At 44.7% G+C, this 24,680-nt stretch overlaps 1 protein-coding gene across 1 annotated transcript; it reads right to left on the minus strand.

Annotated features, from left to right (window-relative positions):
- Positions 1 to 1,068: 1,068 nt before the first annotated feature.
- On the minus strand, positions 1,069 to 21,208 carry LOC118077842 (intercellular adhesion molecule 1). Its single transcript, XM_035101571.3, has 7 exons — positions 20,597 to 21,208; positions 12,592 to 12,855; positions 10,482 to 10,802; positions 9,474 to 9,752; positions 7,210 to 7,485; positions 5,221 to 5,463; positions 1,069 to 4,262 (listed from the first exon to the last, which is right to left on the minus strand). The coding sequence occupies exons 1-7, from the start codon at positions 20,661 to 20,663 to the stop codon at positions 4,075 to 4,077; spliced, it is 1,638 nt and encodes a 545-aa protein (XP_034957462.1). The 5' UTR covers positions 20,664 to 21,208; the 3' UTR covers positions 1,069 to 4,074.
- Positions 21,209 to 24,680: the final 3,472 nt, after the last annotated feature.

Below are 24,680 nucleotides of genomic sequence, written 5' to 3' on the forward strand. Positions count from 1 at the left end.
CGAAAAAAATGATGACTTTACTCTACAAAAAGTTGGATGGAGTGCCCTGCCTTTGAGGGGGGCACGATTGGTATTATTGGAACTCCAGAACGCCCACAGGGAAGAAGGAAAAAATATGCAGAGAAGAGAAGAAATTCAGGGGTCCTGTATGGTGGCGTGGATGGCAAAAGACTGTAAACAGGGGGTGGGGTGAAGGGAAAGTGATGTTGTGATTATAAGGATGGATTAACAGGTTTATAACTGGTCTGCTGATTATGGAATTTGCTGGATTGGGGGGGTGGAGCCGGTAATCGGGGATGTAAGGTTAAATTGAGAATAGTTATAGTTTTAAAAGTGAATGGATTTTGGAAAATGTGAAAATATGGAGGCTTATAGAGGGAGAAAAAATTAGGCACGGGAAGATAAAATGGGAGTTTGATTTTTCAGTGATTTGAATATTAGATGAAAATGTTAACAATTGATTTATAAGTTGTATAAGATACAAAGGTGTATTTTTATAAAGTAAGAAACTGTTGCAGAAGATAAAAAAGGGATGAAAACCGGGGAAGGGGGGGAGGGGAAGCCCACAAAATATGGTTTTACAATTATGAATGTAAGAAAAAAAATTCTGTCTTGTATTGTTTTTTTCTCTTTTTTTGCCCTTTCTTTTTTCTCTTTTTTCCTATTTCTATTTTTCTCTTTTTTTGGTATTATAATAGATGGTTGGATGGATGGCCTCCTGCGTACTGCCCTGGTTTGCTGGAGCTCCCTGGTGGCAGGGGGGGCTTTGGGGTCAGGGGAGGGGGAGGAGGACAGAAATCCAAGCATAAAATGGACCATCTCTGACTGTTCACATACATGGGATACTTCTGTGGCAGGGGAGGACCCATGTGGGTGGGTAGGAAGGAGGTGGAAAAGGTGTTTATGTATGTACCGTTTTTTTTTGTTTTTTTGTATTTTGTAAAATTAATAAAAAGTATGTTTAAAAAAAAAAAAGTCCTAGGCAAGGCCTTCCACACGCATAACAGGGCTTCTGAATCTAAATGACCTGTAGAAAAGACTACGAACTGAAAACAGAGACACTGTATGTACTTAACGTAACCCAAGAAAAGGTTTAATAAAACAAATTTTAAAATAACAACAGGGCTTCCCCCTCCCTTTCCATGTCTCCCCATTTATTAATTTTATTTACTTATTTCATAAAATGTATATACTGCTTGACTGTAGGAAACCTGAAAGCGGTTTACAAAAAAAGATAGAACAATAAAATTATCTCTAAAAAATTTTTACAACCATAATTTAAAACATACAGAAGGTTAAAACCACAGTAAAATAGACTAAAACAAATTTAAACTCCTACAAGCTTTTAGAACATCTGGGTAGGCTTGTCTAAATAAGAACATCTTCAGCAGGTGCTGAAAGGAATACAGTGAAGGAGCCTGAGAGCAAGTGGCTGAGAGTTCCAGTGTTGGTGCTGCCAAACTAAAAAATCAAGTGTTTACAGATGTGGGTCGTGTGCAGCCTCTGTTCTTCTGCCAGTAGAATTGGTCAAGGGGTCATATGTAGGGCAAGGTGATTTCAGATGTAAACTGATCCCAAGTTGTTAAGGACTTAATATGCTAATAGTAACACCTTGAACTTGGCCTGGTAGTGAGTAGGCAACCAGTGCAGATCTCTGAGCAGAGGTGTTCCATGCTGACGAGGCGTCTCTTCTGTCAGCAATTGTGCTGCAGCATCCTGCACTATCTTGCAGCTTCCAGACCAAGTGCCAGCGAAGCCCCACATGCAGCATTGCAGCAATCCAGCCTTGAAATACACATGAAGCTGCTTTAGACTTCTAAGACACAATGAAAGTTGGCATGTCAGTGCCTCCCAGGTGTTCTTTTAATGACAGGTGGTTGGACTAGATGATGCTCAGGGTTCCTTCCAACTCTTCAATTACATGATTCTACGATTTATTTGCAGTGATAAACCTCTAAAAATTTTTAAAAAATAAAAAAATTCCTTCAGTAGCACCTTAAAGACCAACTAAGTTTTTATTTTGGTATGAGCTTTCGTGTGCATGCACACTTCTTCAGATACCAACACAGCTACCTACCTGTAACTAGCTCTAAAAATTTGTTATTGTGCTTTTAATTCTGTTGGGAGCCGTCCAGAGTGGAGTAATTATTATTATTAAAAATCTCTAATGTCTAAGGTATTTTTAAATATCTCTAATTTAATTTTAAATATCTCTAAATTAATTAAATATCTCTAATTTAAAAAATCTCTAATGTCTAAGGTATGGAAAGTCTACAGAATAATAATAGTGAAATATCCTTGAATTTTAAATTCAGAGCATTCCCATTTTTATATAGGGTTGCATGATAACACTGACAGAGCAGCTAAGGAAGCAGAATCACAGCATCTGCCGCCTGCCTCTCAGAAGACACCTTGTCCCACATACTGCTAGCAGCCTGCAGTTCTTCCTGGTAACAGAGACTCACCGTGCTGCAGTGAAAGTTTCATTCATTCAGGAGATGGCATGAACAGAATTTAGCAAACAATTTTATTCTCTAGGCAATAAGAGAAGAACATAAAAATAAATTCCATGAGAAGGTTTTGATGCAAGAAAATTAACCTGCAGTCCCTTCAATTCAGTTGCTGTTTGGGTGCTCAGCCTCCAGAATAGCTGCTCAAAGATTTTTGAAACAGTGGGGGAATTCTCCTGTACAGTCATACCTCGGGTTACAGACGCTTCAGGTTGTGCGTTTTCGGGTTGCTCACCGCACCGAACCCGGAAGTACCAGAAGGGGTTACTTCCAGGTTTCTGCGCTCACGCATGCGCAAAAGCACTGAATTGTGACCCGTGCGTGCGCAGACATGGCGCTGTGGGTTGCGAACGCTGCAGGTTGCAAACATGCCTCCTGCACGGATCACGTTCACAACCCTAGTGTCCACTGTACAAGGTTAGATTTAAAACAAGGAGTCATTTTAAAAAATCTAGATGACAAGTTCAAGGTTCTGCAAGAGTGCTTTCCTCCTATTCTAATGTATGTAGACCATTTCATACATTTTAGGCATACACCCATAAAGCATAATTCACGAAGCAGATTTTGTGGGTGTTTTTACATATAAAACATGTGCCACATGTGCCAAAATGACGCTTTAAACTCACGGAAGTGTGGAAAAACTGAGCATGTGGAAACACATTACCCAACATCTTTCAGTAGTCATTTAAAAGCATACATTATTTTTAAACCATTTCTTCACATTAAAGACTTCAGCCTGGCCTGACATTGAAAAAGACAAGTTGTCTTAGAGTTATGGCATGCAGCATATTTAAAGAAGAGAGTCCTGAGTTCATGGATCATGATAAAAAAACATTTTATGTTGACTTTGTCACCACATAGGAATTGGCTTTCCTTTAAGACCCAACTGGTGCCAGATTGCGCCCTGGAAGAGCTTGGATGGTCCAAGAAAGAGACAATTGTTTCCACAATGCAAAATGCAATCATTATCTTGCCAGCTTACAGTCCCAGTGGGGTGAGGTGTAGGATCCAGGCAGACACTTCATTTCATACTGCAGGAATGAAAATATAAGTTCTGAAAGCATCCACTGCTGGGGAAACAGTCCATGCTTAATGTGGCTCGCCTTTTCCATCCTTCTGCCTTCAACACACCTGCCTGAACTCTTCGTTTTGCTTCTTACTGAGTAACTGAATGCTGTCAACTATCTCTCAAAGCATCTGCTCTGGCAGCTCTTATCCCCTCCTGACCTGTAAGCATTCCAGTTCTCAAAACTTCAAGATTCCAAGGCTTGGATGAAAGAGAAGATTTTAAGAAAAACATAAAAGGGACAAGTTTCTGATCACAAGTCTTTTGTAATAAATTCCACCAGTCAGTGTCTGAAAGTGCAGAAACCACCCAAGCTCCTTAAGACAAAGTCCAGTTGGAGCACTGCCCATCAGTTGTTCAGCATCTCAAGAATGCTTTCCCATTTTCTCCCCCTGACTCCTGGGCTAGGTGGGGTTGGTGGACCTGAATAACAACTACAACTTGCTGGCATGGGCTCAAGTTCCTCTTCAGTTTATAGCAGTGTTAGACATTCACAGACTATGCGTTGCCATTCAGGCACTTTTGCTCCATGGGGCTTCCCGTTACTTGCAGCTGCCGCCGTCTTAGGTGGTACTTCCTGATCTTTTCCTTTCTGTAGTACATGTAATAAGCCACCCCTACTGCAGAAGAAATAACCGCTGCACAGAGAATCCCAAGTATGATTCCAAGGGTGTCGAGCTGGTAAGCTGTGAAAGGCAAAGACAAGTGGGTTAAGGTTATGGGCCTAAGAATTCTGCAGGGTGCAAATCTGTAGAACACATACTGCTTTGCCCTCGTGATTGAAAGGACATGTAGGTTGCTAAACACCAAAAGCTCAAGTAAAAGAGCCTGGACCAGTGGACCACAGAGATTCTTACCTCTTTTGCTAGTTTTAAGGTCTCTGGTGATTCCTACACTTGTGTTGCTATTGAATGCTAGGCGTGACTAATTCTCCAAAACTAGCTGCTTTCTGGAAGTTCCTGGTATTTTAAGGGTTGGAAGTATGGTTGCAAATTGAAATGCTAAGACAATTGAGCTAATCTTCACATTTCCGAAAGTGGAATTTTGTGTAGGCTTTGTACAAATTGAAGGTTATGAAGCACTAAGGCCTATCAAAGGGAACACAGGAGCAAAATCAGAAGAGTCAAGTCCACTGATTTGGGAACCTGAAGGCATCACTATTACCTGTGGTAAGTGCACACTTTTATGTTGGTCCACTGTCGTCTCTGATTTTTGAGGCTGAGAATATGCGACTTCCAGAGGCTGGCACCTGACAAAAGCTGTTCAGTGAGCCAACAAGTGTGTGCAAGATTTCAACAGCACTCACATCAAAACCCAAAAGAGTCTTTCCATTGGAACTGCACAATTCATGCCTGCAGGTTGTTAGGAAACCTGGCCAGTGGCCTGGCTCGGCTTAGCATCCCATATCCAGCTGTGTACTATCTCCAATCCAGAAAGATTGAGGAAGATTCTCTCTGCTGGCCTCCTTGAGATGAATTTAGAACCTACATTCTGGTCCTGCTTTTTAGCAGAGTAATTTTAAATAATTCCACATTCTTGGCGGTCTGCTGCAAATCCAAACTGTATGAGTCCCCCCCCCCTCTCTCTCGTGTTTGTGTGTTTGTGTTTCGTTGGGAGGCGGGTTAGACAAGGAGGTTAACTTACATTCAACGTGTATGATCACATCTCTTACATCAAATCCGTAGGCGTTGGTGGCATTGCAATGATAGATGCCACCATGCTCTTTTGTGACTTGCTGCTGTATCCCAATGTTGTATGACACCGCATCTTTCCTGCATTCGACAGTTGGCGGTGGGTTTCCTGAGGCTGAACAGATAAAGGTCTCTTCATTGCCGTCCTTCCAGGTCAACTTATCAGGGCAGCTAGAATCACTCATTTGGGGCGCATCTGAAATGGAGAAGACAAATATGGTTGTTTTGCCATAAGGGATGCATCTTATTTCATCACTGGAAAGCCGCATAAGATTTGGTGGCAATCTTGTGCCCTTTAGGCAGCGTGCACAGGGTGCTCATGAATCCTAGAAGCCACCTGGATGCTCCAGTCTAGCAGCTTGCACAGAAACTTGAGAATCCCAAGGCTGATCCATCCATCCGTGCAGCCTGCAGACTGTCTCGCCAGAGTGGTGCATGCTCTAGTTATCTCTCGCTTGGACTACTGCAATGTGCTCTACGTGGAGCTACCTTTGAAGGTGACCCGGAAACTACAACTAATCCAGAATGCAGCAGCTAGACTGGTGACTGGGAGTGGCCGCCGGTCTTGAAAGATCTACATTGGCTCCCAGCACGCTTCCAAGCACAATTCAAAGTGTTGGTGCTGACCTTTAAAGCCCTAAACGGCCTCGGTCCAGTATACCTGAAGGAGCGTCTCCACCTCCATCGTTCTGCCCAGACACTGAGATCCAGCACCGAGGGCCTTCTGGCGGTTCCCTCGTTGCGAGAAGCCAAGTTGCAGGAAACTAGGTAGAGGGCCTTCTCGGTGGTGGCGCCTGCCCTGTGGAACGCCCTCCCAACAGATGTCAAAAAGAAAACAACTACCAGACTTTTAGAAGACATCTGAAGGCAGCCCTGTTCAGGGAGGCTTTTAATGTTTAATAGATTATTGTGTTTTATTCTTCTGTTAGAAGCCGCCCAGAGGGGCTGGGGAGACCCGGCCAGATGGGTGGGGTATAAATAATAATAATATATTATTATTATTATTATTATTATTATTATTATTATTATTATTATTATATCTGCAACTGAGCGACCTTTCGGCTTTGGCCCAGCCGCTTCATCAGCTCTGAATCTACTTGTACTTGTCCTCCGCTCTTCCTCAGTAGCATGTTGGATTCCTTCCGACCTGAGGGGCTCATCTTCCAGCGTCTTAACTTTTATATGCCTGTTGTCTTTGTCCATGGAGTTTTCTCGGCAGGGATACTGGAGTAGCTTGCCAGTTCCTTCTCCAGGTGGATCACATTTGGTCAATTAATTAATTAATTAATTACTGTGTAATTAACCTTACACAATAATTAACCCCACAAATTGTATATATATCCCACTGATCCCAATGATGAGATAAATCTATATTTGGTCTGAACCACTTCAGAGGCAATAGTGGGGCCTGACATGACTCAGTGCTACTTGATACAAACAAAAGATCCCCACACATTAAAAACTAGCATATAAGGGAGAAGGTCAGGCCTGTTTTTGATGTGCAAGGATTGATTGAGTGTTGTGCTGTTTTTGTTGTAATTATTTGTATGTTTTAATTGTGTGTGTGCGGTTTTAATTCTACCAATGTTTAATTGTTTTTTAATGATTGGGGTTTTTTTCTATGTTTTTAGTGGTTCTTATTTCTATCTATTAGCTGCCTTGAGTTCTGTCAGGAAAAAATCGGGATATAAATAAATCAACAACCACCATGTATAAAATAGCTCTCAGTCATGTGAGCCCCTATCTATCTACAGTCTGAAGTGGTATAGTCCAAGCACAGCCTGCCTCATGCAGAACTAGGCCTATATATATATGGACAACAAGCTGCACAGTTTGGATAATTCATTCCCACTGCATAATTTATTTATTCTTTGTTGCATAATGTGAAGAGTTCTGAATCTCTAGAAATAAAATATTGTTCAGAAGAGCATTTCCTACTCACAGAAGACAGTGAGATTTGCAGATGTCTCTTTCACAACCGAGCGCCCATCAACTTTCAGCTCCACTTTGCACATGAACTGCCTCCCATTATCCTCTTTATGGGCTGTCAGTGAATACTGCAGAGAAGGACCAACTCCAGATAGTAAGATCTCCTTGATGTCACTGATCCGCATGACGACACCAGGGGACTTGGAGCCATCAGACCTGCACATAACTGTCACGTTTGTGTTGACAGGGATTTGGGGGTGGTCAATGTGCAGGGTGGGTTTGGGCAAACCTGCAAGAGAATGTAGCAGAACAGCCATTACATATCTAGATTGCTTTACTGACTATAATTATTACACCATGAGCTAAACCAGGCATCCCCAAACTTCGGCCCTCCAGATGTTTTGGACTACAATTCCCATCTTCCCCGACCACTGGTCCTCTTAGCTAGGGATCATGGGAGTTGTAGGCCAAAACATCTGGAGAGCCACAGTTTGGGGATGCCTGAGCTAAACCCTATCAAGTTAATTTTTTTGGTGAATTTTTAAAATAGGCCTGTGGTAAATTGGCAGGTTTTAGCCATGATGGTGAAATAGCTTAGAGCTCTCCATGCTTAGAGGCAGTGTAAAAAAGTTAAAAAATTTCTTCAGTAGCACCTTAAAGACCAACTAGGTTTTTATTTTGGTATGAGCTTTTGTGTGCATGCACACTTCTTCAGATATCTGGTATCTGAAGAATACCATGGTATCTGAAGAAGTGTGCATGCACACGAAAGCTCATACCAAAATAAAAACTCAGTTGGTCTTTAAGGTGCTACTGAAGGAATTTTTTTATTTTGCTTTGACTCAGACCAACACGGCTACCTACCTGTAAGTGTAAAAAAGGTAACAGATAAAGGACCCCTGGACGCTTAAGTCCAATCAAAGGCGACTATGGGGCGTGGCAATCATTTCGCTTCAGGCTGAGGGAGCCGGTGTTTGTCCACAGACAGTTTTCCGGGTCATATGGAAAGAGCTGTTCGGCAGTGGAATTTGCTACCAAGGAGTGTGATGGAGTCTCCTTCTTTGGAGGTCTTTAAGCAGAGGCTTGACAGCCATATGTCAAGAATGCTTTGATGGTGTTTCCTGCTTGGCAGGGGGTTGGACTGGATGGCCCTTGTGGTCTCTTCCAACTCTATGATTCTATGATTCTATGATTCTATATGGCCAGCATGACTAAACCACTTCTAGCACAACGGAACACCATGAGCATGTAGAAACACCATTTACGTTCCCACTGCAGCAGTATCTATTTATCTACTTGCTTTATATGCTTTTGAACTGCTAGGTTGGCAGGAGTTGGGACAGAGCAACGGGAGCTCACTCTGTCATGCGGATTTGACCTTCCGATTGGCAAGCCCAAGAGGCTCAGTGGTTTAGACCACAGCGCCACCCACTCCCTGTAGAGGCAGTGTACCTGTGACAGGCAGGGTACCAGATGCTAGGGACAAACAGGAGGGGCAGGGGAAGCTATTTCTTTTCCCTACTGTTTGTGGGCTTCCTGGAAGCATCCAGCTGGGCCAGACAAACTGATCTAGATGCTTTTTTGAACAAGCAGGAAAGTCCCAGTCTGTTGCTCAACCCATTCATCATCCCCCTCTTGGTGTGGAGATGTTGGCCAGATTCTGCTCCCTAGAATTGCAAGTTGAAAGGCTGTTAACTAATGGGAGACAAATGCTTGTCATTGCCAAATGCCTGACAGCTCCACTGCAAAGGGCTGTGCTTTGTAGGTGTTGGGCCAACAAATGCTGGTGAAGAGGAGACAGAGGAAATATGATAGCCATCTTCAAATATCTAAAGGACTGTCACATGGAAGATAGAGCAAGCTTGTTTTCTCCTGCTCCCGAGGCTAGGACCTGAACCATAGGAGATTCCAACTAAACATCAGGAATAAGTTTCTGATAGTAGGAGCTGTTTGACAGTGGAACATGAGAGGTAGTGGACTTTCCTTCCTTGGAGGGTTTTAAGCAGAGGTTGGGTGGCCACCTGTCATGGATGCTTTAGTTGAGATTCCTGCATTACAGGGGGATGAACTAGATCAGGCATCCCCAAACTTCGGCCCTCCAGATGTTTTGGACTACAACTCCCATGATCCCTAGCTAGGACCAGTGGTCAGGGATGATGGGGATTGTAGTCCAAAACATCTGGAGGGCCGAAGTTTGGAGCTGCCTGAACTAGATGATCCTCAGTTCATTTCCAACTCTATAATTTTGATTCTATGAAATCCATATATGATACTCACTGTAGACATTCACAGTAATCTCTGCAGTTTTGGTCAGTGGCCCCAGAGAGACTGTGCAGATCAACTGATGTTCTCCTGCTGATGTTGAGGACACTTGAGCCTGGGCACTCACTTTGTGCCCTGATATGTGGTTGCTGGAGTTCAATCTCTCCCCTGCAAAGAACAGCTGAATCGCTGCTTTTTGAACCGGAAAAAGTCCAGACACCTCACATTCCACAGGCATGCTAGTATTGATCTCCACAGGGCCCAAAGTTTGAATATATGGTTCCATGGGGAAAACTGTGAAAAGCATGAAAGAAATCATATCAGTTATGAAAAGAGCTATCACTCCCATAGAGAGGCAGGGACCACTGATGCCAACAGAAATGAAAACAAATCTACTGGAGAAATAAGCTAGAGGCTTGCAGAAGTTAAAACAAGTGAGCGTTCCCAAAAAACAAAGGAAGGCAGTAAAGATATCCAAACCAGCCCAAAGAACATCAAGCCTGCTAAGTTGTCTTAGGTGTTAGTTGCATAGCTGCCAAGTTATCCCTTTTTTACAGGGATTTTCCCTTATGCTGAATAGGCTTCCTCGCGAGAAAAGGGAAAACTTGGCAGCTATGGTTAGTTGGCTTCCATGGACTTACTGCCCTCCCTGGTTTGCAGCATATGGAAATAAATTATAAGCAAAATCACAGAAAGCCACATATGCCAAAAAGATTACAACCAGTTGCAGTTTCATTCAATACCCCCAGCTTTGCAGATACAATAGCCCTGTCTGCACCCCGATGCCATTTCATAAATAAAAACGAAATAGATCCATCATGGATGGAAAACAGAAGCAAGAAAGAGTGTCTTTTCTGACATCCAAGGGGATCTGTATGGGGGAGGGACAGTGCAGGCTGAGGGACTCCATTACCTCCAGAGTTTCTGCTTGGATTTATGCCCATTAGCAGTCAATGAATCTGCTTCTTTTGTCATTGTTGCCCATTTCTTTTAGAGAAAGTGGGGCCTCTGATGTGAACTCACCAACAGTCTGCAGCAATTTGCTGGGGGAAGCCTTTTCCAAGAAGGGCCCTTCCGGCCTCAGGTCCAGAGCTGCGTGGCAGGTGACTTCCTTTCCGTGGTCATTCTGCTGAGCGGTGATGCTGTTGCTTGTCACCACAACATTGTCGGCTTCAGGATTCCTGTGGTCCTCAAAGGTCTCCACATGCAGCCTTTCCCCCCCTTTAAACAAGGTCACGGTGAGGTTCCGGATGGGGGCAACGTCGAAAACTCGACAAGTCACATTATACTCCTTACCCACCTCCACCTCTGGCAGAGGATCCAACACTATGCGCTCCGGAGCTCCTGGAACAGAATAAAAAGTGATAAATCCTATTGATTTGACTTTCTTCAATAATGCTTTATTCTGGATTGTTGTTGTTTTTTAAATGTTGTAAACCAGTTTGAGATTTTTTTTCTTTAAAAGATAAAGCAGTATAGAAATGAAATGAGTAATGATAATAATTTATTTCATTTACAGATCACTTCCTATGAAACATGTCAAAGCAATTTAACAATAAAAAAACATGCATAAACAATTGAGTATCAAATACCACCCAATGTTCATTGGTTAATAAAATTTATAAGTACCGGTAATGGAAAAAGAAAGGATACATATTCTGTCTTTCTTTCTATGCCAGTCTTGGAAGTGATCCCGCTTGGGCATCTCAGGAACAAGGGGCAGCAGGTCCAGACCTTAAGGAGGAGACCCAGGAGGTCTCTGCTGCAAGTAGGCAGCCCCTCCCTCCCTCCTGCCTTTGCAAAGATAATTTGGCTTGGGAACCAAGTGGGGCTGACAGAGAGGGCTGACTTGGGCAAAACCATTAAGAGCTAAGAAAGGACAAAACTTCCAGGCATGCCGCAGCAGGTTGAATTATGCAAAATATTAAAAGTGGCAGGAAGCATGCCCATTTGATTAATTTACATAATATTTACAGCTTGCATCTCTTCAAGGCACAGACATTTCCGCTGTCGACTGAAACGTCATCAAGGATGAGGCAATGAAGGGAACTCTATAACTGGGGGGCTACCACAACAAGGCCCTGCCCCTTGTTCTCAGCAAGTGAACCTCTTTCGATGGGAGGTAGACCCTCCAGGCTTCTCTATGTGGTTCTCACAACTCTCCTCAAGCCCCAGCCCCATTCCCCAGACCATGCCCCTCACCAGCCCAGCTCTGCAGCCTCACTGAATGAGTTATGTCCTTGAACTTGGATGTCTCTTCCTTGTCTGGATGAAGGATAGAGAAGAGCGCATGAGTGTAAATTAATTTCTCCACCCACTTTTGCATCTGGCCCTGTCCACCACTGGTAGTCCCCCTGGGATGTCCAGAAAAGAATGCAGCCCTTGGGCTGGAAAAAGATTCCCCACCTCTGAGGTGGGGCAAGCAACTAGGCCTTGGAAGGGAAGGAACCTCAACCTCTGGGCAAATGGCTCTAAGCTGCTCAGGGTTTTTGAGGTTGGCACCTGCCTTTCACTTTACAAGGAAACAAAAACAAAAACAAAACTCTTTTAATAAAAGCACTCTATAGCTGCATTGCATTTAAAAATTTTCTTTCTTTCTTTCTTTCTGCTGTTAAACTGCTTTGAGATGCTTTATAGGAAGTAATTCATAAATAGAATCGAACAAATAGTAACAGGAGGAATTGCAATGCTGCAACATAGAAGTAAACATCAACAGCATTCAAAGGAGATTTAAATGAGGAAATAAAAGAAAAACCAAAGGCCTGGGCAAATACAGAAGTATCCTGCTGGTGCTGAAAATGAAAAAGGGTCAGCACCACAGTGAACTATGTACTCTCGGGAGACAGTCCTGAAGACAGGGCTCCCATTCCAGGATCACAAATGACTGTGCAGGAGAAGATCGCTACCTGGTCCCCTGGACAGCCACTCCAAGTTAGATTACTTGGTTATGTGGATTCAGAAAGCAGCTTTGCATGCTCAGGGTAGCAGCCAGCCACTTTCTTTCCTGGCGTCTTGCTGAATTTGAATCCATGTCCCTCCTGTTTTCCACTGAATAACCTTCAAGGCAAGCAGCACTCCAAATCCTCTGCCCTTTGTGAATGATTATCCCAGCACTGCCCAATATATTACTTACGGTAAACGGTGGGGGTTATCCTCTGATATTTCGGCTCTGTCCCCCCACAGTTAGCAAAACACAATGGTTTTGGTTCCCACGCAGTAACACTGGTCAAATTGAAGGCTTTCCAAGTAGGCCCAGTCCCTGCAGCAACAGCCTGTAAGCTGGTCTCCAAGCCAATGTTCTCACAATTGGAACTGCAGTTTAATACCAGGGAATCTCCATACTTCACTACAGACTTTTCTGGCCAAATCCTCAAGACGTTTTCCTCTTGTTGAGCCCCTGAAAAAGCAATAGATACAACATGTACAAAAATGCAATACTAAATAGTTCTTAATTTTTAAAAAAAAACCAATAAGAAGCAATAAAATGGTGAGATTACAGTGGGAAAAAGAAGAGAAAGAAAGAAAGTAGAAATACCGAATAAGGTGAACTCTGCAGTTCCGCAGATTGTTTCCCATCAGTCCAGAATACACCTGTTTTTAGCCAAATCTTATTAATTTTTAAGAAACAGGTGTCCCTGCTCAAGAGAATGACTCCGGAGAGTGCCCAGTTTCTGTGCCAGGCTTGGCACCCAAAGTCTTTTGCCCCCACATCTTGTTGCGGGGGCCAGATAACTGACTCCACGGGTGAGACAGCCCTCTCCTACCCTGGAGAGGCCGGCAGCACTAATTACCCTCATATTAGCCCTGAATTTCTGGCACGACTGGGGGTCCGATCTCACGGGAGGCAGCCATTTCCCTCGGCAGGAAACATAACTCAGCTGGTAAAGCATCAGACTCTTAATCTCAGGGTTGTGTGTTTGAGCCCCACATTGGGCAAATTATTCCTGGATTGCAGGGGGTTGGACTAGAATTATCCTCATAATCCAACTCTACAATTCTGTGCTCCTTCTGGGGTTGTTTGTCCACCTTTGATCCCCACCCTGCACCCAGCTCTCACCTGTGGCTCCTTGAAGCTGTCAGCATGTGACAGCGGCCACAATCCCAGAAATGGCTTTGACTGGCCATCTTAACCAGATGAGGGTCGCCAATGGGACTTCCCCTCCATGTGAAAACAGGCTCTGGCAGATTAAGTGGAGGAAACCAATAGTGGGCACAATGGTCAAGAATGTGTTTTCTGCACGTGCTGTAGAGGGAAATGAGGGGCAGATGGGGATCATCAACCTGGAAAGGGAGCCCATCTAGGAGAAGGAAACTCTGATCCTAAACCTCCGCTTCCTTCTCATTCATGAGAAAGGCTTTGGGCATAAACCCTGACATGAAATCCAGACCTGCTGCCTCACAGGACATCTTCAGGAGAAGAAAAGGCTAAGGAGGAAACCCGACACAAATTCAGAGTACAGTAGAGTCCAAAAGATTTTGGCCTTGTCTGCCTCTTTCCAGCAACTCTTGCAGCCAGCTGGTGCCAAGAGTATCGCTCTGCTTTCCTTTGGACCACATCAGTGTGTCATGTAATCTGGGCAGCCCAGGACCTTCATACACACTATCCAAGCTTGTGCCCTACAGAGGTCACTTTGGTGCTGCTAACACAGCAAATACAACGCAGGAGTCAGCAGGTACCAGTTACCCGTCTCTGCAGGCACAGCAGGCGCTATGATTCTCTCGCAGTTTGACTTCCCCCCAGAGGCGTACTCCATTGTGTCCATTGAGACAGACGGATGCCAGCAAAAACAAATGATATTTTATATCAGGCAGAGGCAAACTCTGGCCCTCCAGATATTTGGGACTACAACCTACAACTCCCATCATCCCTAGCTAACAGGACCAGTGGTCAGGGATGATGGGAATTGTAGTCCCAAACACCTGGAGGGCCAGAGTTTGCCTATGCCTGTTTTAAGTCCATTAATGGTACTGATTAGCCATTGAAATACTGGAGTCTTTTTGTTTCTATTTCTAAAGAGAGGCTTCTGTTCGTGGAACCCGTGCCTTCTCCTCCCTTCCCCTTGATTCTTGAGAATTAAGAACAGAGGCCTGTAATGACATGCTTTAGGTGTGACTTTCAATCTCCTTTGAGGAGACTTTTAGGCTTCCTTTATCCTTTGTTTAATGACTCACTTTTTGACTTGCTCTTTAGACTGCTGCCAGTAGATCAAGAAGAGGAATTCCCTGCCACTCCATATTCTGATTAGTTCTGAAAGAAAATCAGACCCTGGCTTTCCAGGAATTGCTCAACTCACCAAGTGAATTACCAGAAGGAATTCTGGGGCAGGAAGGAGGAATACATCCAACCCTTGGAATGCAAGGCTACACAAACACACTTACTAGGGACCTAACTCTGCCAACATGCATAGAGGAGTGCACTAAAAGTTATATACACAATCCATGTTCGGAACATGATGTTCCTATCTCCCCAGAAGAAAGATTCCTTATCTACATCTAACCCTTCCATCCCAATAATCTCACTGTGCAAAGAAAATGAAATAATAGTACTGGGACCTTCAATCTGAATACGTACCTCCATTCACTTGGTTTCATAACTCAGAGAGAAATGCTAATTTCTCAGGACCTCATTTAAGCATATGCTTATTTTGGAGAAACACTTTGAAGGACTTTGGGGGATCTGTGATTAGATGTCTCTATAAAACAAAACAAAGCAGCTGGTGGCAGTGGGGGGGTGCTAAAGAAGGGCTTTAGACTGCCTCCCTCCCAAAGTAGTATTTGTCCCATAAGGGAAAACAAGTATCATACGGTTGGCATATGTCTGTCTCAGGAGACAATGGAGCAGTGCACCTCAGGAGTGAAGTAAAAAATGAACTAGGATTTTTATTTTGTGACATGGTGGGTTCCACTTAAAGGCTGACAGCTTAATTTAGAATAGGAAGATATCTGCTTTTAAAAACCCAGTAACAGTGCAGCCACAAGAGGGGTAATATCATACTTCAAACCTTGCCCACCTTACCCCCCAACTCTGAACACCTAAGATTCCTCATGACTCAAGGGAATATTCAACATGAACCCTATCATCACACTCGCTGTGATTCGGAGTAGAGAGTGATGGGGGGAAATCCCCTTTTAGTTACGAACTGTGAACATGGCAGGGTGCTTAAAGCAACTTTGTAAGAGTGCAACCCTATATGTCTATCATAAGTCTATTCAAGAAGTTATGGTAAGTCACATTGAGAAAGTTAAGTTTTCAACAATTCACAGACATTAAAATATACCCCCCCAAAAAAAAAACACCTGAGTGTGGCAAAAGGGATATAAAAGTTTGTGTTGGCTATATAACAATGCCACTCAGAAAAGCATTTTGGCGCAGTGGAGAGGTAACAAACATGAGCAGCCTTCATGGCTAAGGTGGGGAGGCAGAGTTGAATCTGGATTTCCACATGCAAACTCAATACTGTAGCCCAAGCCTCCCAACCTGACGTCCTTTAGATATTCCAACGACTACAACTCCCACCATTCCTGACTATAGTGGTACCTCTGGTTAAGAACTTAATTTGTTCCAGAGGTTAGGGAAACTGTTCTTAACCTGAGGGTACCACTTTAGTTAATGGGGCCTCCTGCTGCTGCTGCGCTGCCAGGGCATGATTTCTGTTCTCATCCTGAAGTGAAGTTCTTAACCTGAGGTACTACTTCCAGGTTAGCGGAGTCTGTAACCCAAGGTGTTTGTAACCTAAGGTACCACTATTTGCCATTGGGAGTTGAAATCTCCCTCAAGAGGTGGTGAACTCTCCTTCATTGGAGGCTTTTAAGCGGAGATTGGATGGTCGTCTGTCATGGCTGCTTTAACTGAGATTCCTGCATTGCAGGGGGTTGGACAAGATGCCCCTTGGGGCCCCTTCCAACTCTACAATTCTATGATTCAGATGGTGACAGCAGTCACGAAATTAAAAGACGCCTGCTTCTTGGGAGAAAAGCAATGACAAACCTAGACAGCATCTTAAAAAGCAGAGGCATCACCTTGCCGACAAAGGTCCGTATAGTTAAAGCTATGGTTTTCCAAGTAGTGATGTATGGAAGTGAGAGCTGGACCATAAAGAAGGCTGATCGCCAAAGAATTGATGCTTTTGAATTATGGTGCTGGAGGAGACTCTCGAGAGTCCCATGGACTGCTAGAAGATCAAACCTATCCATTCTGAAGGAAATCAGCCCTGAGTGCTCCCTGGAAGGACAGATCGTGAAGCTGAGGCTCCAATACTTTGGCCATCTCATGAGAAGAGAAGACTCCCTGGAAAAGACCCTGATGTTGGGAAAGATTGAGGGCACTAGGAGAAGGGGACGACAGAGGACGAGATAGTTGGACAGTGTTCTCGAAGCTACGAACATGAGTTTGACCAAACTGCGGGAGGCAGTGGAAGACAGGAGTGCCTGGCGTGCTCTGGTCCATGGGGTCACGAAGAGTCGGACACGACTAAACAACAAAACAACAACAATGATTCTTTTGGTCTAATATCTGAAAGGTACCAGTTTTTGGAAGCCTGTCATCATACACTGCCTGATTGTTTTGTCTGGCAAAGGGATGCACCTATACGTGATGCAGAAAATCCATCATTAGGGCTGCAATCCTATGCACACACAACTGGGAGTTGTTGGTGGCATCCATTTGTCTCGAGAGACAAGGCATCACCAGGGGTGAAGTCAAAGTGCTGGAGTATCATAGTGTCTGCTGTGGCTGTAGAAACTGGAAACTTGTAACTCCTGCCTTCTGCATTTTTTAAATGTGTTAGTAGCACCAAAATGACCTCCCTGGAGCGTTTGTACGGAGGTCCTGGGCTGGCCAGACGGCAAGACTGATATGGTCTGCATCATGTCTGTATCAGAGTGAAAAAGGTTTTGAAAGCCACATGGCAGCAACTTGTATTTGCCACTGAGTGTAGCTCAGGGTTGGGCAATCTCAGGTCACATGCAGCATTCCAGGCTTCCTCTTTGGGGAGTTTCCCCAGGCCACCCCCTCTAACTGGCCCTGTTCTGCACCCTCCCTCCTCCCGTGCGCCTGGATGGGGAGGACAGGGATGTGGAAACCCCCGATTCTTGTGCGGCTGGAATGTGTTCTGTGCAAAGAGTAGAGCCACACCCATTGCTCTGCTCACCTTTTGCGCCTGGCCTTGCCATACAGCCCTCCTCGGGCTGAAAAAGTCTCCCCACCCCTGGTGCACAACTAATCTTGCCTTTCTGATGAGCATATGATGTCTGTGTTTCTCTCAATCATAGGTTCAGGCAATCTAGCTCCTCTCAACTCCCACACATCAGTACATATGGGGGAGAGTGGTCATTTGAATTGAGGGAAAACATGCATTTGGAATTCCACAAGGAAGACTAAAGTACAAAATGGCTTTAATGCTGAGTATTTTCATTATATAAATTTGTGGATTGATTTGTTAGCTATTCCCCCCTCATTCTCTGTTCCGCGTAACTCCAGAGATAGTACCCTTGCACCCGCTTCCAAAGGCTGTGTTCTCTGAACCAGTGAAGCAAACTGTGTCTCCTCTGGGCCCATGGACATGAACATATGAAGCTGTCAGACAACTGGCCCATCTAGAGCGTGACCAAGAGTAGGCAAACTTCAAGCTTGTCAGAAATACCTTGTTTTTAATAAGGACCCCAAGATCTACAAACCAGAGGCAGGGCCCAGTCTTGTTCAACATCTTTATCAATGACTTGGATGATGGGCTTGAGGGCATCCTGAGCAAGTTTGCAGATGACACCAAATTGGGAGGGGTGGCTAACACCCCAGAGGACAGGATCACACTTCAGAATGACCTTAACAGATTAGACAACTGGGCCAAAGCAAACAAGATGAATTTTAACAAGGAGAAATGTAAAGTACTACACTTGGGCAAAAAAAATGAAAGGCACAAATATAGGATGGGAGACACCTGGCTTGAGAGCAGTACATGTGAAAAGGATCTAGGAGTCTTGGTAGACCACAAACTTGACATGAGTCAGCAGTGTGATGCAGCAGCTAAAAAAGCCAATGCAATTCTGGGCTGCATCAATAGGAGTATAGCATCTAGATCAAGGGAAGTAATAGTACCACTGTATTCTGCTCTGGTCAGACCTCACCTGGAGTACTGTGTCCAGTTCTGGGCACCACAGTTCAAGAAGGATATTGACAAGCTGGAACGTGTCCAGAAGAGGGCAACCAAAATGGTCAAAGGCCTGGAAACGATGCCTTATGAGGAACGGCTTAGGGAGCTGGGTATGTTTAGCCTGGAGAAGAGAAGGTTAAGGGGTGATATGATAGCCATGTTCAAATATATAAAAGGATGTCATATAGAGAAGGGAGAAAGATTGTTTTTTGCTGCTCCAGAGAAGCGGACACGGAGCAATGGATTCAAACTACAAGAAAGAAGATTCCACCTAAACATTAGGAAGAACTTCCTGACAGTAAGAGCTGTTCGGCAGTGGAATTTGCTGCCAAGGAGTGTGGTGGAGTCTCCTTCTTTGGAGGTCTTTAAGCAGAGGCTTGACAGCCATCTGTCAGGAATGCTTTGATGGTGTTTCCTGCTTGGCTGGGGGTTGGACTGGATGGCCCTTGTGGTCTCTTCCAACTCTATGATTCTATGATTCTATGATTCTAGGTGCAAAAGACATACAGTTAGAATTAAAGATCAGGGCACATCTGAGCATGTCTCATTCTAGGGATTTTTTTTTTAGTACCAGAACTGAACTGAGTTCTGATCATGTCCTTTTACACACACAAAAAGGTCTACATCTTGTTTAGCTTTCTTCATCTCACCATTCTAATTTTAGATAGAAAAAAGAAATGTTGCTTTAAAAACAGCTGGGAGTCAGAAAGCTGCAAACCCAGAGACCCATAAGATCTTCTGCCCTCTACCTAGCAGTTCTCTCCAAGGTCTCGAACAGTGACTCTCCAGCATTGGTACCTGGGATCCTTCTAGCTAGTGATATTACCAGGAATTGGACCTGGGTTGTTCTGCATTCAAAGCATGTGCTTGAACACTGGGCTTTTGCGCTCCGGGACATTTTACCTACATTGAGCTGAGCTTGAGGTGGCTGCCCAACAGGATCCAAACAATCACAGAACCATAGAATGTTTCCACCAGAGATTGGAATGGTGTGTGTGTTGTTGTTGTGATTTGTGTGAGAGAGAGACCCTTTGCTCTTAGTGAATGTGAACTCATACTTTGGCACCATAGCCATTTTTTTTTTTAAGTTTCACAACCGTGTCTGTTTCATCTGCTGTGACTGAAATTTTAATTGAAGCCAGCTGCATTTACATCTTTCTTGTTTTCGTCCTGTAATTTTGCACTACTAGAGTTTATGAACCATAGAATGAATTCATTTTCATTCACTTCTCACACTCCTGAGTTCTTCCACAGAAATACTAATCAGTTCACTCACAGAATCAGGCAGAAGGTACCTTCTTTATGAGTAAAACTATTATGTACACTCAGCTGTTGTTTGAAAGTACTGTAGCTAGAAATGAATTGCTGCTGCTTTTCTCATTCCAGGAAGCATAACCCCAAGGCCAAGCAAACCCAGGGTTTCCCCCAGCTAAGAAAGCAACAGGCACCTCGCCTAAAGAGGTGGGGAGTGTTCTGAGAAGGGGAGGTTGGGGGATTCACTGCAATCCCTTCCACTTCTCAAACCCTTGAGGGTCCAGCAAGCAGTGAAAGGCAGAGAGCCCAGCAGTCACCACCAAACACGCCTACTCTGGGTACATAATTAAACGAAATAAAATAAGCCCTCTTTTTCAATGCCGTAGCTCAACCCTGTGCAGTGTGACTCAGAGAAAGTGCCTCTGAGCATATGCAGAGTGCATTTCTAACCATTTTTGGGGGGATCTTCCACATTCGCCCCTTTTTCTAAAACGGCGAGCACTTGGCTTTAGCCTTTGAGAGTCGCCCTCGCCCCCCGCCTCGCATAGCTGCCAAGTTATCCCTTTTTTAAGGGATTTTCCCTTATGCTGAATAGGCTTCCTCGCGAGAAAAGGGAAAACTTGGCAGCTATGCCGCCTCGCCGCCACCCCCAGCACCTACGGCCGGGACCGACGGACAGAACACAAGGCAGGGGCGACCTGGAAAGGCGGACTCCCTTCCTTCACCCGCTCTTACCTTCTGCGGCAGTGCAAGCAGCCCAGGCGAGCAGCAGGAGGAGGACGGAGAGGAAGCGCGGCATCATGCTGACCGGGGCTGAGGCAGGCGGAGCGGAGCGGAGCGGAGCGGAGCGGAGGGGAGCTGCGGTCCGGAGAGAGACCCCTTCAGGTGCGCAGGCAGGCGACTCGGAATCAGTCCAAGGGCCGAGCAGTCCAGCCAAGCTGCCGCCAGCGCATCCGCTTGGGGCGGCCGCAGCCTCTCGCCGGAGGTTTATACGCCCCGAGGCGGTTCCGGGAAAGGCTTCGCTCTCTTCTGCCTCGTCGCTGCGCTCACGAGGGTCAGTGGAAACTCCCGCCTCGCCCGTTGGAGGGGGAAATTCCCACCCCACGGCGACTCTCCGCGAGCGGCAGGGGGCGGGGGGCGGCTCTGCTCTTCACGGAGCCAGTCAGACCAGGGGCTGTCTGAACGCCCCTTCGCCTCCTTCGGAGAGCCTTTTGGGGAGCTCTTTCCGATCCGTTTTTCCTTCTACTACCCCGAATAATTTGGTGCCCCCACGGGCACATTCGCCATCTCAGTGCTCAGCCCTAACTCAAGATCATTTAGGAAAGAAGATTCCACCTCAACATTAGGAAGAACTTCCTGACAGTAAGAGCTGTTCGACAGTGGAATTTGCTGCCAAGGAGTGTGGTGGAGTCTCCTCCTTTGGAGGTCATTAAGCAGAGGCTTGACAGGCATATGTCAAGAATGCTTTGATGGTGTTTCCTGCTTGGCAGGGGGTTGGACTAGATGACCCTTGTGGTCTCTTCCAACTCTATGAGTCTATGATTCTAGGAAAGCAAATCCTCAGGGGAACTCCCGTCTCAGTCGTGAGAGCGAGAAACTGATTCCTCCGCTGCTGCCTGTTCTCTAGCCAGTTTCCAGTCCGAGAGGGGACAGGAACTGCTCAGTTTTTCGGCGGCCTTTCGTGAAGAATTCTGTCAAAAAGCTTTGTGAAAGTCAAACTATTCGGTGTCAATATTTGTGGACAAGGAGTCGAGCCCTCCCAATATTGAGGGCGCCCCAAAGAGATCGGCCTCCCGTCCCGCCTGCCAACGCGTCCTCTGCGCTTCCTATCCCCAGTGTGCAGTGTGCGGCAGTCTGGGGATCTCTGCAGGGGGCGCCTGGTTTGCCCCCCCCAATTGTGCATGACGTGTATATGATGTCACGCAACACTCCCCCCCCTCAATGTGGCCCCTGTTTGCAGGACACACGTTGATGTATCGACCACATATGGATTGCACACCCCTCATTCAGTGGCCTTGATGGAGTTTTTGTTAATTTGTGGGGAGGGGGAGCCATGAAGGAGAGTCACTGCTGGGCACTTCCCCCACATCTGCACCCAGAGGGTCTGTGGAGCCAACTGACTTCTACTCAAAAGGAAACTCACAGAAATAAATGGACCTAATTTAGCCATGTTCATTAATGTCAATGGGTTTATGCTGAGTATGACTAACACTGAATACAACCCCCCCCCCCATTTTGAGAGCCTGAGGTGGCAGGGAGAGGAATTGGCACTCAAGGCGTGGGCACTCATCCTGCTGTCATTTCTGATTAGTTTTGCAGGTTTTTGTCAGCACTTAAAAAACCTGTCCAACCAGTGACGTAGCATGGGTGGCACACAGGGGTGCTTGTCCTGGGTGCAAAATTATTAGGGGTGCAAATTTTCTGCTCCTCACTCCTCCAAGCACTTCAAGCCACTGAGCTGTGGGTGCACCTCAGCAATGCAGCCGAGACCACAGAGCAATGACTCTGCCCACCAAAGATACCTCAGCCCCCTAGGTGTGGTGCACCTGCCCAGGGATGAAGTCAAGCCACATTTCTTTGCTGCATAAGTGACCTCTGAAGCGGCAGAGTTTTAGGGTAAGAGTTTTCCTTTTCCTAGATGGGCTACCTTCCCAGGTTGATGTGCCTCGTCTGCCCCTCACTGTCCTCAACAGCATGTGCAAAAGCCACCATTGGTATTGGTCTCATCCACTGGAGCCAGACTCGGGAATTTAGTGCGTGAGAAAACTTCAGACAGCAGGCTTGGACAACAGCCTGGATTGAAGATAAGAGTAAACCAGGAAAAGCTGGGCTGGCAAACCGACAAGGGAAATATATATATATACACACACAAATAAAACTGTACCTGACAAATTAAACTGTACCCGACAGATGAAAGGATATATTATTGTTTAATATGACTGAGAATTTATTTTTTAATTGAATTGTGATTTGATTTGTTATAAATTGGATGTTCTTAATGGAAAATTATTTCTAAAAATTTAAAAAGAAAGAAACTTTGTTGTCATTTCACAATCAAAAAGTCTGCAGGCGACTGCAAGTGAGAGAAGAAGGGTGGAGCAGTTCTCTGTCCCTGTTCGGTGCTTAGCAGAGAAGTCAGAGGAGAGAAGCCCATACCACTGCGCCCAGCATTGAAATGCAGGGAGATGTTGCCAGAAGGATGTTCTGCATGACTCTTCTGACAGTTCCTAGGAGACAAGTGGTCACATCTGCACCATAAAGCACATGGCTCCCATCAAAGTATCCTGGAAACTGTTTACCCACCACCCACCCCAGCTACATTCCCAGTACCGTTAACAAATGATATTTCTCAAAATTATTTGAGAAAGGTCATGTGCTTTAAATGCACAATGCAGATATGGTGGTGGTGGTGGTGATGATGATGATGATTTTGCACACAGGTAAGTTTTGTGAGCTTGATTTCAAATTTGTCATAAGCAATGTATCCAGGAACACTTGATTCTTCAGGATGGTGGCCCATTACTCTCTTAGAGGAGATACAAAACCATTGAGCATAATTGTTACTCTGCAACAGTCATTTTTCTCCTGATTAAATAACAATTCTATATTGACTATTTTTGACAGACTTGATTTCACTATGTTCCGTAATGGCCTGCCAAATGGGCAGTGATGTGCCAAAATTGCACATCAACAAATACAATAATTTTCAAGGACAGCCAAGTGAAAGTGGTGTTCCTTGTTTGTTAGTGTTTTATAAAGCTAAAGGAATAACAGGAAAACCTTGAATAGACAATTTCTAGGAAGGATTGCTTCCTTTTGATGAGTTATTAAAAACAAACTATCAACAGAAACCTCTAAGTGTTGCTTTCTGTCTCTTCCTTGGGGATAGGCAGAAGATAGATTGTGGGGCATAAACCACTGGACCACCTAAGATGTGCAATTAATTAAAAAATAATGATGAGCAATTAGTTTCACCACAGAGAGAAAATCATAAATTGAAGCCATCATGCACTTTTGCAGGGAGCAGGGACTGAGTAATTAAGATCCGGGTCTCAACTGCCATAAATCTGCTGGTGAACAGGAAGCAACTTATGAAGGAGGAAGAAAAAGCCAAGATAGGCGAAAGAATAGGTTTTGCTTTGAAAGAATAGGTCAAGGAGGAAGCCAGGAAGGAAAATGGACCTTGCTAAATGGGAATTCTGATCAAACAAATTAGTCTATAAAAGCAAATGTATCTGGGAGTATGTCTCATTTAATCCAATAGGACATTTAGGACTCTTTAGGGTTTTGTTTTTTGTTTTGTTAGATTATAAATTCCACTTGCCTATTAAAATAATCAAAGAGACTTAGAATAAAAAAAAATCATGGTAGAACAAAACAATAAATAATCTACTGAAACAATGATCCACAACAGTTAAAGCATCCAAAGGTCTAAAACTTCAAATAGTGATAAAAAGAGCAGGTCACTAATTAATGTTAATAAAAAACCTCAGAAGCTGAATGCCTTTGAACTTGAACATTTCGGCTCCTAAACAATCGAAACCCGGAAGTGATTGTTCCAGTTTTTGAACGATTTTCAGAAGCCGAACATCCAGCGCAGCTTCCGTGGCTTCCTGCAGCCAATCAGGAGCCATGCTTGGGTTTTCGAACTGTTCTGGGAATCGAACGGACTCCTGGAATGCATTAAATTCGAAAACCAGGGTATGACTGTATTAGGAAAGAAAACGTCTTTATAATCTGTTGAAATGCAGAAAGAGGGAGGCCAGTTAATCTCTAGCAGAAGGGAGTTTCACAGTTGTTGGCCCACCATCCCGAAGTT

The sequence above is a fragment of the Zootoca vivipara genome, chromosome 15 (genome assembly GCF_965207765.1).
Source record: "Zootoca vivipara chromosome 15, rZooViv2.hap1.1, whole genome shotgun sequence".
NCBI lineage: Eukaryota > Metazoa > Chordata > Lepidosauria > Squamata > Lacertidae > Zootoca > Zootoca vivipara.